We start from the raw sequence: 19,150 nt of genomic DNA, 5'->3' as shown, positions 1-19,150 counted from the left end.
ATAAATAGAAATTTTTCATTTTACAACCAAATTCACCTTACTTTTTGCCCACAGTAAAAAAAAGAAAATATTAATCCTGGCAATCCTAATAAGGATAATGGAAAACTTTTATCAAATTATTGCACTGTCATCGGTCCTTGATAGGTGTGCAAAATTTCAAGTCGATCAGATTTTAGAAGCTTTTAAGCTCAAAGATTCCGTTACATACATACATACATACATACAGCCCGACCTAATAAAAGTGTGTTAAAAAAAGATTTAAATGCTCCAGATCCGTTGACGACATCCCCTACGAGGCCCCAAAAAGCAAATACCTCTCCAAACAAGATCAAAAGATCAATGATTTGTTTATGACAAAGTCGAACTTATCCTTGGGTGAAACTGAAGCAGTTTTAAGGAAAAGTGCTGTTAATCCATCCAAAAACACGATTCGAGGACGTTTACGTGCAGAGGACCTCAAATTCCAGAGCATATTGAAAAATCTGCTGCTTCCCGATCACACATTAAAAAAATAATTGTATGGGTTAAACCAAATTTAGAATGGAATTGGGCAAATGTAATATTCACAGATGAAGCACGGGCGAATAGTTGCAAACGACAACTGGATTGATTGATTTAGATCTGATTACCTCCACAATTTGCGTAGAAATTAGCACAAGGTAAAACTCGAAGATGTGAAGCCATTATAGCTAATGATGGTGACTATAGATTTTATTGAATATTCTGCGTATAATAAATATGATAAGCCCATCCAATGCAGTTTGTTAGAATCGAATTGGTCAAATAGTTTCTATGTTATGACGATTACGCTTCTATAAGACAGGCTGTACACTGGTACTTTTTAACCCTCTATCCAGCAGACTACAAATAATCGTGAAAAAATCATGTACAATTCATATAACGTTAATTTGGTACGCTAAAAACCAATTTGACTATTTTAACTATTTTACATTACCTGTGTTTGTTCTCTCGCCAGATTACAGAAAAGGTAGACCGTCTACAGACGGTCTTTCTGGATTAAGCGTAGAAATTAAAGCAAAGTAATTTCAAATTCAGGAGGAGGAAGTTTTTATTGTTAATTTCACCGTATAATGCTAGGTAACATCTAAAATTGAATGTGGATGATTATTTCACTGTGATGAAGAAACATACCTGTTTTGAATTTTTGAAGAAATTTCTGCAATGTTTGGTCACTTTTTCACAAACGAAACGATGAAATTTTTCAACTGTAATTTTTTCGACTGATTTCAACGACGACCATTACTAAACTGACGATAAACATCAAAATGAAACAAATGAACACTATAAATGATTTGAAATTCCGTCAAAGCCGTTTCAAGGCAGCCATGCCGGCTCACACGAAAAAGAAAATTCCATATAAAACCAAGGAGGGTTTTATTATGACCGCCTGTAGACGGTCTTACTGGATAGAGGGTTAAGTTACAATTTCAAGAAGATACAACATGGTTCTTTTTCAACTGATTTCCAAATCTACATATGAAATGTTATTGAATTTTCGAAAAAAGTTTTGAAAATCACCTGAAAAATTGCTAAATGGCAGTCCCGAAGTAAAAACCGAATGTAAGTTGTTCCAAAATTTAATTTGCTATTTCTTTTTCTTCTTCCCGAACCAGTGAAACAAATTAAATGCTTTTATTTAAACGCACATGAAAGTAAATTTTCAAAACCCATACGGAAATTGAAAACGATTAAATATGACTGATACATTAAGTGATTAAATGTGTATCTGTCCTTTTTCTAGAAATGTTTACGTAGTATCTCTACAAAGTATCTCCTTTAAGAGACGAATTGTAGTTGTTTCGTTTTCAAGACAGATACTTTATGCCTTCGTTATATTGAAAATCGATGGAAAATAATAAAGTTATAACTTTCTGTACCTGTAACTTTAAAAATACAAAAGTACATTATATTTGTATACAATATAATAAAAAAAATACTAAGCGAAGTGATGGAGAAAAACTATAAGTATACTCCGGTCTTATGAGCTACAACAAAGAAGACCTGTATATTTTTCCGGTGGCATTGTTTTATTTATCTACGTTAAGAGTAAAAGTGTCAGGTATGAGCAAAATTGATCTACAAATACCAAGTTTAGAAATATCTCGACACATCACCCTTTGGCATATGTACCCTAATTAAAACGACTCATTTATTGTTACAGCAAACGGAGATCCGAAAAAATGGGGACGTTTCTTTAGCCCAATTTAAGTGGATAAATGTATGTAAACCAGAAGACATGAAAGATATGTGCTGCGCGATACCTAGCACATACTTACATTCATTTTAAAGCTTTCTTAATCCTAAGCGAAGAAGTAGTATCAGGATTTGTCACTCTATTTAGCGAAAGCGCAGAAGTAATTTTAATAAAACATTAAGCAAACAATATTCAACCAAAAATTATGACTTCTTATTATTGTACTTTTTTACTACTAATAAATAAAATAAAATAAAAATACTTTGCGAAAAATTAAATATTATTGCCAGAGCAGGAGAATTAAGAAAAATCAACCGCGGTAGACGAATAATCCGTCACCAAGACAATACGAGCTGTCACGTATCGGCACATACAAAAGAGCACTCAAAAGATCGAAATGATGATAATGATTTTTTTGTATCCAGTTCGTTTACATCTGGGTAGTTCTATTAGTTCAAGCGAATGTAGGAGGGGGAAAAATTCTTTAGCGATTTTCATTGATAGAAGGAAAGGGAATAGAAAAAAAATTGTTGATTTATATTCAGAATGTGGTTGAATTTTTCTTGCTGTTATAAAATGAAATACGCAACATTTTCGTAATATTACCGTATAATGAGGGGACCTTTTTTTCGAAAATAGAAAACATTATAATAATATTATACGTTCACATATAAGTAGATTATCTACTTTCTCATGTTTAACTCCCAATCCGTAATTAAAGAGCGTTTATACCCATACAAAAATTGTTATCCCGCAATCTGAGATTGTTAAATAATCCTAGATTATTATCATACTTTTTTACATATAACTCTATGTGTTCTGTGTAATAGATGATTATTTTTACTGATGTGAATAAAAATAAAAACTAAATAAAATGGATGCCGACAAAGAAAACAGGTTTGCAGACATAATTCTAATACAATTGTTGTTAGGTATTATAAATTACACTGTGTGACAAAAAAAAAAAAAAAATTAAATATACTTTTATGGAGACCTAGTACAACTGGTGGGTATAGAAAAACTAAAAAAAATGGTATTCGAGAAATTTCCAATACACCCCCAAAATCTCATTTTATGGCCATAAAACCGTTTTTCAGTAGGTTGAATCATTCCTAACTTCGCCAATTTCCATCCGATATCGAATTTTTTTTTAAGTTCGAAAGTACAAACACAAGCCTTTTTGACAGTGTGTTGACAATTTTCTGAAATGACAACTGACGAGACTGTAGACGGAAGTATTTGGAATTTTTTTGTTTTTTCTCTATTTTTTCAACTTTGACATAATTTTTACGATATTATCCGATATTGAGGATTTTTTTTAGTACACTACTGTTTAATTTTGCGTCGAATGAGCTATATTTGACTGTAATTGAATAAAAATTAATGGAATTGTGTGAGTTTAAAGATTTTATTTTTTTTTTACTAATTTGGTATGTAAGTATAACTTACGCTAAATGGGAATAAGGGCGCGTTTCGAAGCATGAAAATGATAACAAGTGTCATTATAAACACATAATATTTATTGGAGTATTGTGCAGTGCAGCACTGTACGGTATGGTACGGTGCGGTACGGTGCAGTACACAACGGAACTGGTTCCACACTTAATAATGCATTGGAAACGGCCCTTTGGAGTTAAGTATGGGACGGTACATTATCGTCTGAAATCGGAAATTGGCGAAGTTAGGAGTGATTGTTCACATCAACCTACTGAAAAACGGTTTTATGGCCATAAAATGAGATTTTGGGGGTGTATTGGAAATTTCTCCTATACCATGTTTCTTAGTTTTACTATACCTACAAATTGTACTATGTCTCCATAAAAGTATAATATCACTGTCGCACAGTGTTAGGCATTCATATAACAGAAAAAAGCGTGTGCCCATAAACGCTTTGTCTTCTTATTACTTATTATACAATAATAATATGTAATATCGAATTTCGCATGCGTACTGCTGCCATAATCTTTTGAAACCTCAGTAAACGCGGTTTACGGATTTCCTCCAACTGTTTATTACTAGCAAATATTGCGCAATTAAATTAATTATTCCTTCTTCTTGTCTTTTCTTCATATTTATAATTAAACAAACCAAAAACTCCAAAATATTCTACCAAAGCAATTCCTATACAGAAAAGCCTTTCAAAGTATTGACAGCTGATTGTCAATTTTGCAGGTAATCAGTCATTTGTGAACGGGTAGAATAATTTTGTGGATTTATTGCTAATTACTGCATATGTGAACGTACTTTAAACTAAAGCAGTGAACTTCGTAGGGTTAAACTCAGTCTCAAAAGCGTATTTTCTTTGTTCGCAAACATATTAACAATCATGCAACTAGTAATATATATGATCTTAATGTGACCGCTGATCTAAACAAACTTATAAAAATTCACGGGCATACTCGCAACACACCAAAATTTCATCAAAATCGGTTCACCGACTTCGGACCATTCATTCAAGTCGAGAAAAAAAAATATATCCACCAACGAAATACACATATGTGAAATTCTATCTTTCTCTCTAAAAATTTTCATTTTCGCCACCTCTTTTGGGATAACGTACGTTTGCAATAAAAAAATAAATAAATTTTGTTCGACGAGAAGAATGTTAAAGTACAAACATTTTCTAAACTTCTTAGTTACTACAGTACTTAATCGCCCACTTACCAGAATATGTAGAAGACTGTGACGCCTGAGATGTAATATGCTGTAGTGCACCTTGCTGCACAGTATTTTGAGGTTGTTGCTGCTGGGGACTTGAAGCCGCTTGCGCTTGGTTATGAATTGACTGTTGACATTGAATCTTTTTTTGAATTTGTTGCTGATTTTGAATTTGCGGGTTATTCTGAATTATCTGCTGGCTCTGAGCTTGCCCCTGGTTCTGAATATGTTGAATGTTTTGAATATGCTGCTGATCTTGAGCTTGTGTCTTTTGAAGTTGTTGTGGATTACTAACTTGATGCACTTGCGCTATACTTTGAACTTGTTGAGTTTGAGCCTGAGAATTTAACCCTGGCAGCTGAACTGTTGTATGTTGACAATTTGATACTTGAGATAGCTGAGATGGATGCGTTTGGATCTGAGCATGACTCTGAATTGCCATTTGCTGAGAAATTTGTTGTTTTTGCAAAATTATAGGTGATTGTTTTTGAGGTATGGATTGGTTAGCCAGCAACGGCTGCTGCTGTTGCTGAAGAGGTGTTTTCAGCTGTTGTAATATTTGAAAGTTTTGGTGTAGTGGGTTGAAGCTAGGAGGAATATGTAGCGGTGGTTGCAATGTTGGTGTAGGTGTTTGCTTCTGGAGAAGTAACTGCTGCAAGTATTGTTGATGTTGTAATATCTGATTAGGAATCTGTTGGTGCATATAAGGTTGCGTAGGCTGAATAAGCTGTAATTGCGTAAGATTGTGTTGTTGGAGTGATTGAGGATATAGAAGCTGTTGCCCCGAATTGGCGCTATTTACGCAACTATTAACTGCACTACTGATAGCAACATATTGTCCTGGGGTATGAGTAGCTTCGGTTGGTGTATTTACGAGACTAACTATATTTTGACCGACAGGTTGTTGAGCAATTGCTTGTAAATCGATACGTAGTTTTTGCGATTCTACACAAATTGGAGGAGTCGTTGGAACATCGGTAGTATTTCCACTGCTACCTCCGCCTCCACCCTTTTGTTCTTGTACTCTACTAACACTGAATCGCGATATTTTTCTCGCATTACGCTGGTCCTCTGGAAATTTATTAGTTGCATTTTGGGCTGAAATAACACCTCTTGCCTAACGCAGAACGCGAATTAAAAAATAATATGTTGTTGCGTCAGGAATTGACTTAAATACCTTTGAAAAATAAACACACAACCAAATGCCTTTGATTCAAATGTATTAGTCTCGGCGTAAAACCTGAGTATGCGTTTATGTAATCGTTAGGCTATATTCGCCGTTTTTAAGTGTTATTTATCACTTTTCAAATTTGGACAACTCAATAGTCCGTAATATTTATCAAAGGTATAAAATTGTTTGTTTATACGAACATTTGTAGAAGAATACGGTTATAAAAACAATGCACATAATAAAGTCTACCTCGTCCGCCAAATCGACATTTCGTAAAGCGGCTAATTTTTTCTCCAGATCAGCTAGTGAATTTTTTGTAAGGCCCCCAGTTTGGCGATGACCTGCAGCGCACTCAGGTTGCCCGGTACCGGCGCTTACACTGGATGTACTTCCACCTAAGCCGCCAACTAATTAACAGAACTGTAGAAAATAAAAAATGCTTTAGACATGTCCAATTTTACCTTCCGGGTGTATGTCAATAGGGGTGTGGGCTGAAGTGCACGAAGCAGCATCACTGCTGGTGCGTACATGGGCACCAGGAACTTGGTACGATGATTCAACTCCTTCAATTACATTTGTAGTAAGATGCTGAAACTCGGAGCCTCCACTTGTGTCAAGAGATGTACGACGCGAGTTGTAAACAGAAGAGCCACGAGCTGAATTTAAAATGCCTGTTGGTGTACTTTGACCAAAGGATTGTGCAGATGTTGTTTGCGATGGTTTGCTAACCTGTATATAAATGAGATGATTCCGAACGTTTTAGTCATACTTATTTAGTCGGCACTTTTATAACTCGAGTATGAAAATAACTTATGTGCAAAAACGAATAAAACATTTTGTTTCAACAATGAAATTGTAAATTAAATGATGCGACGTCAGCCAATAATTTTTACTCGAAACCTATAATTAGAAAATTAACTTTCTTACATTTTCAATTCCCTTTAATTTTGCATTTATTGTAAAACCTTCAAGGAGTACAAATTAATATATTGAAGCATAAAACTTAAATAGAAGCAGTAAAAAGTAATAAAATGGATTACTTAGGCACAGAAATGGAAAAATGAAAACAATAACATAAATGGTTATTCAGAACTCCAACACTTTTTACTACCTCTTCTTGATGTTGTTGCTGTGAAGGCGCTGGTGATGATATCGCTGTGATAGGTGGTTGTGCCATTGGCTGCAAATTGTTTTGTTCATTAGCGTTATTAAGTGAGGCTACAACAGACGTAGCAAAAGCATGAGCATGTGTAATATTTTCTAACTCTATTTTTAACTGTTCCAAAGTGTTACTGGTTGCATTATTTGCCGCAGGGGCTGATAATATTATCGTCTGAGTGTTGGAATTTGTGATTTGTAATGGTGCTGCCGTCGTTATTATTGCGGTATTCGCACCATTCGACAAAATATTATTATTATCCTCACACGATACCGCGCTATCACAAGAATCGGGAAGCGTGCCTACATTATATCGCTGGGCTTCTGTGGGAGGTCCTGAAGCTCTTGTTCTCAGTTCAACCTCTCCTTCAGCATTAAAGGCATTTTGATGAACTTGTGTCATTGTAGTTACTTCCAATATGCCATCTCCACATGATGAGATTACTGGATTGACAAGGAATCGCGATATTTTTCGTGTCACAGGCGCAGCGATTGTCGACCCCATCTTATCGTTTTTATCTTCAACGTCATCATCATTCTCTCCTATGTTTTTAGTCTTATCTGGTGCTTGTGAAGCTGTATTGTCTATCTCCGCGCAATGTTCAGCATTAGGTGATATTTCAGAATGTTTGTCATCTCCAAACGTTTCTAATTGAGAGATATCCGCTAATTCAACATTATCTTGAGCCTTGTGAAATGCGATTTCAGCTACAGCTTGAGGTAGAGAGCCCACCACTTCATTACAAATTTCTTGGTCATAAACATCATTAGGTGGATTTTCCATTGCAAAAGCCGATGTAGACGATGTAATTGTATTGTCGGGTGTGCAATCAGACGATAGGGATGTGTATTCAGATGCAGTGCTAGTCTTTCGAGAAGCTGATCCAGATCCAATGACATTCTCACTGCTATTGTTAGGTGTTTCTGATGTTGTAGTTGTTGTAGATGAGGACATTGAAGTTGCCGTTGCAGCAGCAGTTGAGGAGATATAAGGATTACCGTCTCCTATTATTATCTCAGCAGGATGTGTTAAGCCTTGAGATGGTTGTTGACCGATATCGTTTTCCCCGCTTGTTGAATTAAAAAGAGATGGTGGTTGAGTAGGAGTTGGTTGCACACAGATATTTTTTATAACAGAGCCGACGCCGAGGCTTGAGGAAAGTGGCTCGGCAGCCAGCAAGGTAACCTCAAACATTTTAGACAAGTCACTCGAAGTTTCATCGCGCTAAAATTATGTTATTTTAGTTATTTAGTTGAAAAACAATAGAAGTTTATGTGCTTGAACCAATCAGGACAGTTCACAAATAATAAAATAATAAATTATGAATTATAGTTACGGTTTCAGTTTATGTACAAATTCACTACATATTCATGTAAAATTAAAAGCATATAAAACAATTATAACTTGTTCTCTTCTAGACAAACTACTTTATCATAAAATATATATATCTAAAATTTTAGCCAAAGAATAGTGAAATATTTTGCAAATTTATACATTTTTATACAAACATCTTTCAAAAATAATATACTTGATTTTAAAATAAAATATTCCTGCACCGCATTACACCTAAGTTCGTAAGAAATCAATGTTTAAGAGTTATATTTTTTGAATACACCAAAAAACTACGATCAGAAATTAAAATTAGTAAAATAAAATTTTATATTGTTATTACCAATCTCAAAATAAATAAATAAATAAACAAACGGAAAAGTCAAAAAAAAACAAAAAAAAATTATTAATTATTTTGGTGAGAAGGACATCACAAAAAAGGTTGAGAAACCATTTATATTGAAGTGGTATACAGGTCGACGAGTAATCCTAAACTTGGGCTAGACTGTCACCGATCTTTCTAGGAGATGGTTAAACAGAAAATACTCATCCTTGCTGAGCTTAGGAAATAGAAACTGTAAGACAGATAAACTTGCAAAACAAGGACTGATGAAGCAGATTTTTCGTTAGAAAAGAACCCATCTTCAGGCAAACGTGAACATTATTGATCACAAGTATGGACACTCCGAAAAGCAAGGGTATACGAGATGGCATATCTAGCGTTGGAATTTGAACTATTCCATTTGCTTTGACTTTGCTGTAACTGCGAGAATTTTCAAGGTCAATAGCGAAACGAAAGTAAAAACACGGAACTGGGCTGTCGAGTAACACGACTGATGGTGTGCTGTCAAGATCTACACAGCCCGTATGCAAATGTCAACTCAAATATTCAAAGACGATTCATTAGACGAATAATAAAATCGTAGTTGGCACTAGGTTATTTACAGCATAACTACGAGATCTGTTAAAATATAAGGTGAATTTTCAAATTTCGCGGGCTATGTACATTCGACTTTCGATTATTATTTTTTTTTATGTTGGTACGTTTGTCTCGAAGATATGTTCCCGGTTTTAGCAATATAGCACGTTTGGTTTGTTTGTGAGAGGCATAAATAAGACAAGTGTTTTGCATGTTCGGCGATTTTCTGGACCGATATGGCTCTCCTGGATTCTTCCATTGGGATGATTGGCTTTGGTTTCGATATCATAACTATATACCCATGATTCGTCACCAGTTATGACCCGTTTAAGCAAATCTGGATCATCGTTCACGACATTCCAATTTCGGAGCGATGCTCATGCGATTTTGTTTTTGGTCAAAATTTAGCAGTTTTGGAACGAACTTCGCTGCTACACGCTTCATGCCCAAAATTTTCAAAAGATTGCATGGCATGCGCCAACCGATATGCCGACATCCTCAGCAACTTCTTTAATTGTGATTTGACGATTCTCCATACTTAATTCTTAACTTTCTCAACATTTTCATTGGTTGTTGATGTGCCATTTTTTCGATAGCAGAAAATCGCCGAACACGCAAAACACGCAAAACACTTGTCTTATTTATGCCTTTCACAAACCAACTAAACATGCCTTGTGAAACATGAAAATTCACCTTATTTTTTTAACAGACCTCGTATATTCAGTCTGTGCGGTTCAGGAACCATATTAGGTTGTTGACATCTAAGCCAGACAGTTGTTCGAGATTCTCGAACAGCGGTTTGCCCAGGGTTACAATTATGTCCTTCCATAGGGCAGGGCATTCACAGAGGAAATGGAAGATTGTTTCCTTTTTCTCCGGTTGTTTGCAACTGTGATAGTATGTGTTGCGGGGGATGCCCATTTTGGCTGCTTGTTCTTCGATAGACCAAAAGGCAGTTATGACTGCCGTTAGTCTCCATGCGTCCCGTCGTTTCATGTTTATCAATGTCGACGATAGCTTGAGGTTGTAGGTCCAATCGTCCCAATGATAGAGACAAGGAGAGCCACGAGACGATAGCAGAAAGTCGCCGAACACACAATGTTGACGATTGCTTAAGGTTATAGGGCCATAACGTTCTTCTAATTTTGCACGTAGTCTGGTCTCTTCATCTACAATCCGCGATTCGGAGGTATTGTAGGGAAATTGTATTCTTGACTGCACCAAATGGTGAGGCATTCTCTTTAATAAAAAAAAAAGTTCATCGAAAAATATTCATTTATTAATAAAAAAAATTCAAATGCTAGATATAGTATATCTGAAGACTTGTAAGCTTGTATTTTTTGAAGATAATGGAAGAATGAGGAAAAGGAAGAACCGATGTATCCAATAATCTGCAACTATCTCACACTGTGAGGAAACCAGGTCTCGGTATTTGAAGCACCTTGTTTATTCTTACTTACTGGACTAACACTGATAGAAAAGAGTTTCTGAATGGCTTAAGGAAGACTAAAAACTTAGCTACGGTATCCCAATAAATACAAATTTTGGCACATAAGATATCCATCCATCGCCAAAACCATTCCTGCTAAGCATGTAGCAAATTTACTAATGGTATTCATAAAACTCATATCTCAAAAGTTACATAATCTAACCGTTTTGATTTTTTTTGTTAAATTGAATTGTAATACAGAAACTTTTATACCTACTATTTTAAAATGTATTCTTATAGATTATTTTTATTTTAATTACTTCAGGAATCACATGTACGAATTAATTTGCGAATTATTATACTTTAAAAGCCACAGCTAATAACGGTTGGACGAGTATGACTTGTCAAGTCGCTAGATTATGCAATGTGGAAGTCAACATTCCAGACAGAAGGTCCGATAGTTGCAAGGATATAAAGTTAAAATATTTTCTAATTTGTAGATTTTTTTGCTTTAAGTGAAAAGAAGGTTAGCACAGCGGAGTCCCGATAATTCGAAATCGCAAAGGACCAGTAATATTTTAAAAATATGAGGTTTACGAGCAAGATTTCCATTTTCCAAATAAGAGAATTACGAGATACATATAGAGAATTTTTTAATTATTTACTACGCGAAAGTGCTTGAATTATACACTATCTATTGTAGAATTAAAATAAATGTTGAAGGAGGAAATTCCAATTCTTTGGCCATTTCGCTCCATTCTCAACAGCAGATATTATGGTTCTTTGTTTTTCTTTTTTGAACACCAAATGCTATTAAATTCGCATGTTAACCATGTCAAAAGGTAGTCCATTTTACCATTTTTCATGTTTTCAATAACAATATTTCGTCTAAATTAAGACAATACTTCGTTTCGTATTACCTCAAAACCATTCGCTGAGCGCTGGTGGTCTAAAAAGTTTTTAACAAAGCTTGACAGCTCGAATGTTACTAATTGGGAGGCTAACCAAAGGGTGCTGGGTAAAATCGCTTGGTTTTTATTAAAGCAGACTGCCAGGAAGAGTTCAGAGATGAGTACATATAGTTCAGAAGTATTTATCAACTATTGCGATGTTTATACGATATTCCAGTAATAGTCCGGGAGCCAGGGTCATTTTAACCTCATAATTTCATGCCGACTGATTTTAATACTGAAGGCAGACGCCATCCAATAGATGACGAAACCAACCGTCAGCTGGTCCAGTAGCGGTGGGTACGTGCGTGGGATGCTGCGAAACGTGTCGAAAATTTTTTTTAACAACTCATTAAATACCGGCTGAAATTTTTTTTGTGTATTGTTTACATTTAGTACAATAGAATAAAAAAGAATAGTCAGCTGCGCCGTAGAGGGGGGAAAATACGTCAGCTGACCAGGCGAACTTGTTAAATAAATTAAAACGTAAAACTATATTATGCAGATTGAAATTTGTTTACATAATTTTGGACACATATGAAAATATAATAATGATGGTCAGCTGCGTTTATAGCGGTGGAAAGACCGAGGCATTGAAAATTCCGCGCGCCGCCGAGATGTGTGAACGCAATGATACATTCTTGCTTCGGCTGACGGTCTTCCCACCGCTATAAACGCAGCTGACCATCATTATGCACAATTGTGCAACAATTGTGCTGTCAAGCCCCCTTTGACGTAGCAGCCAAAGCTACTCTCACAATTTTGCTTCCAATGGTCAAATTTTGTAATCTATCATTACTGAGCTTTTATATAATATATTTCAGCAATTGAAGTACATACATATGTACTGCTGTCCGGGAGATAGTCACACTACTGTAAGTACAGCACGCCGTCGAGGCGTTAGCATTGTGCTTTAATAAGAAACGATCATATTTTTTTTCTACTATGAAAACTTCTTGGGCAACGTTGCAGATACAACGGTAAGAACTAAAACAAAAATGCAGAAGAAACACATTTTAAATTGTGTTTGAAGTATGGGCTGAAGATGTACAGCAAAGCATAATATTTTAGTTTTATTGGTTGGGTAATTACTTATGAGTTCAATTATTTCCTCAAAGCAGTAGAATAAAATTAAATCTTTTGGATATTACAATTTAAAAATATCTAAAGATTATTATTTTTTTCACTCTTTATATGCGCATTAATGCAATTTAAATTATATACTTACAAATAGACTTATGAACAATAAGATTTTTTACAATGTTTCATATTGCGTTATTTTAATTGTAGTATAATATATTGTTACCGAATCACTAGGCAGTATGAAAAAATTGGCAATCAATTTAGAGCTAAAGTTTTGGTTTTCTTTGGAAAAAATCGACTAAAAAAACTGTGGGTTATTAACATTGAAACAGCCTATAAATACAAATCTAACCATAATAAAATCCAATCGCTTTATATTTTAATACTGTATTTATACTTTTTAATTGTTTTAGATATGTTTAATTAGAAAATTTTCCGTTGTGATCCTTAAGTTTCAATTTTTGTTTTGAAACTGAGTATCCATTATTAAGCCTTCATTCTTTGGTTTCTTTCGTGAATAAGACTTTCTTTCTAATTACACTTGGTTTTTTTTGTATATAAACACTATAGAACTAGAACACTTACTGATCTATGCCTTTGATGAGTTCTGAATGCGGGGCGCTGACGGGTTAATGACGCATGACGGACCTATTTAGTTGCCGTTTGCAAAGAGAAAATATGTATTTATATTTTACCAGATGCTAATAATATGAAAACGAATACATAAGCCTTCAAAAAAAGAAAAAAAAAACTCTCAATTAAAGAGAATTAATAGTAGTAGTAATGGTTCAGAGTTTCATGTATATTTTCTCTACAGCATAGGTCCTGAATATAATGATGTATTAAAATCGCAAATTTTTTTTTATATAAAAAAGAAATGCACAAAACCATTGTACATATTAAATGCCAAATCTACCGATTTCATTTTATAAATATATATTTTATTATACTTTCATGATGCGATTATTAGGAAATAAATACGTAATATTGTTAACGCACTTACAGAAAAGAATTTCTCTTTATAAAATGTCAAATGCGATGCGAAGTTGTAATATTTATACTTTAAAAGGTAGCTTTATTAACTATTTATATGAGGAGGAACGAAGCGAAGGGGTATTAAGTCAACAAAAAAAATAATAAGGCATTTCTGCCAGAAAATTTAAACGCATGGTATTGCTTATGATATTTTTGTTACATATTATTTAAAATAAATTTCATTTATACCAGTTACTAGAATGAGTTTTCAGATTTAGTTGTTGTTGCTAAAAATCTTCAGTTAAACGTAATCGACTTAATCTTGCCATAAACTCTGTGTATCGACAAGATCCACGTCAAGACTAATAAGAGATGATCTCCACATGAAAGCCTTCACTCAATTGACCATCTTTTGACCACGCGCTTGAAGAAAATTAGCCCCGACAGATGCAAGCAGCTTTTTCACAGATTAGAAAATGTTCACTATTGAAGAAGTTTTTAAAAAGCAAAACGACGAGATCTATGCTAAAACTTCTTCTTCCAAGGATTCAGCGTGACCACCATACAGCCTCCGTAATGGTTGGGTGGGGTCTTGTAAGAGCGTTACCTCTCTTCATTTCTGCGAAAAAGGATCGGGGCAAAAGTGTACAAGGAGAATGTCTTAGAAAGCGTGGGGAAGCAGATGAGCAGTACTCTCTTCAATGGAGAGCGTTGGATCTTCCAGCAACATTCCGCTCCAACCCATAAGCCAAAAACCACCCAAAAGTGGCTAAAAATAATATTCCTGGGTTCATAGCCGCAGAAGATTGGCCGTCTTGAAGCCCAGATCTGAATCCATTGGACTACAGTTTGTGGTCAGAATTAGAGAACATGGCCTGTCGAAGACCTCACAGAAATTTGGAGAGCCTCAAACAATTTTTGGTTCGAGCAGAGACGTTAATATCCGTGGAAACAGGTAGCTGAATGACTTAATCGTTTGAAGGCTTATGTAAAAGCGAATGGGGACTATTTCGAATGAAAATTTAATTTTTTTTAGTATGTACATGATTAAATATGACTAACTTCATTAAAAAAGTATAATATTTTCATTTCTATAAGGGACTTAACTTCAAACAAAACTTAGGGTAGGACTAAGTACAATCGGTAAAAAAAAACGCATCCCGTGTGGATCGTTCATTTGAATAATCTTTCTAGCAAAAACCGACTTGCGACTAAACAAATTCTTTAGCGGAAGTAGTAAAAAAGTAATCATGACGAATGTTGAGACACTTGTAATGTGAATAAGTTAATCTCTTCTTTTCTCTTCTCCCACCACCTATTATATCGAGAATTTATTGTCTAAGCTAAACCTAACTTCATCTGTATTTGTATTACATCTATACACCTGGAATAAATACACCATACACATTTTATACTTGCAGTATTATTTTGCATCTCACCTACAAAAAAAATAATCAAAACTTACATGATTTGCTTTGCATATCGATGGCTTAATATAGAAAAGGCGTATCTACACTTTTCGTTACTTTTCAGGAGAGGGAAAAAACTGAATAAAACCTTAATAACTTAAGATGCAAAAAACATTTCTATTGCAATTTTTATTCAAAACAGGTAACAAATTCAATTCTGGTATAATTTTGTTATTATTTTTAATTTCTTTGAAGTTATTTGAGATAGGGCTTTTTGTTATTATTTTTCTTGGAAAAAAATTTAAGTTAGGGCTTTTTGTTGTAAGTTAAAATTCGGACAAACTATTATAATAATTCATGTTTGAAGTAAAATAAATAAATAATTAAAACTAAAATACATATTTCAAGGCAGATGTTATTATACTGAAAACAAATAAGGTTTTATAAGGTAAATTATCTTAAAAATGGTGGCAATCTGCTGGAAGAAATTTTTTTAGATCTTGCAAATGGTCCCACTTTTTTTAGATATGGCTATTTTCTCTTTATAAAGACAATCGGGAGACACATTTTTTTTTGATAAAGTTCTTTTTTTGATATACCCAAATATTCCACGCCTTCCATTCTTTTTTTTTTTTATTTACATTTTGCTTCCATTCGGATTTGTTAGCAGTATTTTTCCTTTTTGGAACACCATCTGAATCAGAATTTTCTTTATATATATATATATACATATGTATGTACATATATACGAAAGCTAACAAAGGAATGTTTCTACTTCTAAGTTTTTTTAAGATTTCTTTTTTTTTTTGTTGAGTATGGTTTAATGGCAGAAGTTATTAAATATTGGGCAAGCAGTAACTATGTGTAGATGCAAACAAGCTTGATATTTCCAGGAATATATATTATGTAGGTATATGTATATACTAGGATCGCCCGTACATCGAAATTTCGACGTTAGTCGACGTTAAATAAATACGAAGAGCAAAATTTAGTCATACCTTTTTCGGTATTTATAGTCATAGAAAAAAGTTGAAACATATACAAATGGATCGATTATGTTAAAACTTTTAACATGATATATGTGAATAGATGTAGTAAAATTAAATGTGAAAAATATCCTATTTTCCCTGTATTAAGCGATCCTACATTTGTGTATTTCAAATATGATAATTTTTTTTATTCATGAATTGGAAACATTTAATTTCATGTATTACGGAAAACAAAATTTATTTTTTTTGAAAAACCATTATAAAAAACAATCATTAATTAGTCCATGACCATCATAATTTCTGAATCTAATTTATAATAGTATTGATTCACAATATAGAAGTTTCCAGTTGTTTCATCAATTTTTATATCATGATTCATTAGCATTAATACAACAACTTCCATATTTATTCCTTGATCGTATACACATAAATAAGCTCCTTTCATATCCTTGAGATCAGCATCTATTCTACCAAACGATCCCAATAACTTATGTATGAGTTCCACGTCATCGCCAATTCCCATAATACCCCTTTCTTGATCTTCTTTGTTGGTTACTATCAAAAAATAATTTAAAATATTTTTCAAATGATGCAAATTCACTTATTAATAGGGGAGGGGGCCCAGTTGTGACGCGGGTTTTGAAAAAAATTAAAATTTTTTCCTCAGTTCCGCAAATTGAAAAATGAAGAAGTTTAACATTTAACTATTAACCAAACGCAACTTTTCTCCAAAGAAAGTATGTTTATTTGAGTTACTCAAAAAATTTTGGAACAAATTTTTTCAGGATAACTTTTTTTAGGATAAAAAAAATGTGGCCCAGTTGTGACGCACCTCAAGAAATTTACTGGAAATGAGAAAATATGAAAGGAATGTCACACCAATTGTTGTGATTTAATGATTTATTTATTTTGAAGGCTTTCAATGGTAAAAATAATGAAAAATACAAAAGAAAATGTCCTTCAATGGCCATAAATGACAACGATTTTTATTCATCATCGTCATCTAAATATTCCTAGTCGTCGTCCACGTCACTTTCGCAGTGTTTGCAAGTGAAATAACTTGCCTGCATGTTGGCGCACTTCAAATGAACTGGACGCTTGCATACGTTGCAATTGATCGAGTTGGCAGTTTTTTTTTTTTTAAACAACAACAAAAATGTAGGAATTCGGCAGTTCTATATGATCGTAGTGCAAAAAAAAGGTGCGTCATAACTGGGCCACCCGCTGAGTCACAACCGGGTCACGATGCTATTTTGTGTATGACAAGCAAGTTTTTTATAGACACCACATAATCACATAAATCCATATAGAATCACAAAATATACGGCAAATACAATATTTTGATGCATTACACTCGCCTTTTCACTGTTAATTTCACAAAATTTTGGTACTTTGAAAAAAATTTTCAACACGATGTTTGGTGCGTGTATACACAATGCGACTACTAACGTTGGTGTCTGCACAAAAACTGCTGAACGTCAAACGAACATGATTGGCAGGGCTCAAACTGTCATTTTCATACCGCATGTCAAAAATATTTAGCTGCGTCACAACTGGGCCCCCTCCCCTATACCAATTTCATTAACTGTTTGTCCTTGTGGCAACTTTTTTATTTTATCAATATATGTTTCACGCAAAACATCAAGAAATCCTGTTAAACAACAAATTATTTTAAATTATATAAAAATATTTTAACTCCTAAACTATTTTTATATTACCAATTTTTGATTCAGTCTCCTCTATTTTTTTCCTTTTCATTTAGTTCAGCTTATCTATTTTAATACATTGTGCTAACCGTCTCCACATATGCTATCCATTGCTATATGTTTCAACATGAATATAAATACTAAAAAAAGGTACGAAAAAATGTTGCTCTCCGTATTAATATATAGATATATATATATATATGTTAATGGAGTAAAGACGCGGTTATATAGCCTCAACCTCACCTACACGTCGGTGCATCCTGTCGATAGCGAATGAGGCTCTGACGGCCGAGCATGGGCGGTATAACCCTACACCTTAGTTCGAAGAACTAGAGCGACCCGTGGTCTGGGGAATAGAAAACTATCCGGGGCTGTAGGAAAAATCTGCGTAGGAGACATTGGGCCGACAACCCACTCGTTGATACAAATTGTCCCGAAAGCAGAACAAAAACCGAAAAAAGAAGAAAGATTGGAAACTTGGCTCTTGGAACATCAGAACTATGCTACAAACTGGGAAAATGAATGAGAATGCAGAATTACGCTGGAGGGACGGTGGAGAAATAAAAAAAATATCACACCCTATATTAGAGCGGTAGTCAAAGGAAAGCATGAAGAAACGGCAAAGGATAGGGAAAAAGATTAAGAAAACAGTGTTCCGTTTCAAACCCACTAACGAGATCATATAAAAGTTAAGAGTAAAGGGGCTATTTACTAATATAGCTTACGCCACAACTGAAGATGCAGATGAGGAAATTAAAGATATTTTTTCTGCAAACATTTTTAAAAGTAAACAAATATGACACTGTTATCATATTAGAAGACTTTAATGCAAAAATAGGGTCTGAAATATTTATAAACAACATAGCTGGTAAGCACCCACTCCATGAAACAACATCAGAAAATGGGATACGACTTTGTAATTTTGCCAGTAATTGTCCCAACTCGGACCCCGGAGACTTCGTACGTCTGTTATACTGCTTTTCCTTCTGTTGCATATGAGGATATGATCAATTTGATTCGTTGCGTGACTTTCACGAATCCTCCAGGTACCCTTGTGTATGTCTTTGTGTGGGAAAGCGGTACTAACAATAAATGTGCTACATCAACATCTTTGTGTGGGAAAGCGGTACTGACAATAAATGTGCTACATCAACATGT

General features: G+C 34.3%; 1 protein-coding gene across 13 annotated transcripts in view; it reads right to left on the bottom strand.

Moving 5' to 3' along the window:
• LOC128869205 (serine/threonine-protein kinase WNK1) overlaps positions 1-19,150 on the bottom strand; it is a 309,715-nt gene that overhangs the window by 57,233 nt on the left and 233,332 nt on the right. For 11 of the 13 annotated variants that reach the window (XR_008455231.1, XR_008455232.1, XR_008455234.1 and 8 more), the window contains 5 exons: positions 13,499-13,561; positions 7,156-8,427; positions 6,506-6,773; positions 6,294-6,451; positions 4,880-5,990 (listed from right to left, as the gene is read on the bottom strand). Coding sequence is in view for 8 of the 13 variants with exons in the window: in XM_054111724.1 (XP_053967699.1) it covers positions 4,880-5,990; positions 6,294-6,451; positions 6,506-6,773; positions 7,156-8,427; positions 13,499-13,561 (2,872 nt within the window). In the remaining 5 variants the exon portion in view is untranslated. The remainder of the gene's footprint in view (positions 1-4,879; positions 5,991-6,293; positions 6,452-6,505; positions 6,774-7,155; positions 8,428-13,498; positions 13,562-19,150) is intronic. The other 2 variants (XM_054111725.1, XM_054111731.1) reach the window with 2 other exon arrangements.

This window comes from Anastrepha ludens, chromosome X, assembly GCF_028408465.1.
Source record: "Anastrepha ludens isolate Willacy chromosome X, idAnaLude1.1, whole genome shotgun sequence".
Classification (NCBI taxonomy): domain Eukaryota; kingdom Metazoa; phylum Arthropoda; class Insecta; order Diptera; family Tephritidae; genus Anastrepha; species Anastrepha ludens.
This window is presented reverse-complemented; position numbering and strand designations above follow the sequence as displayed.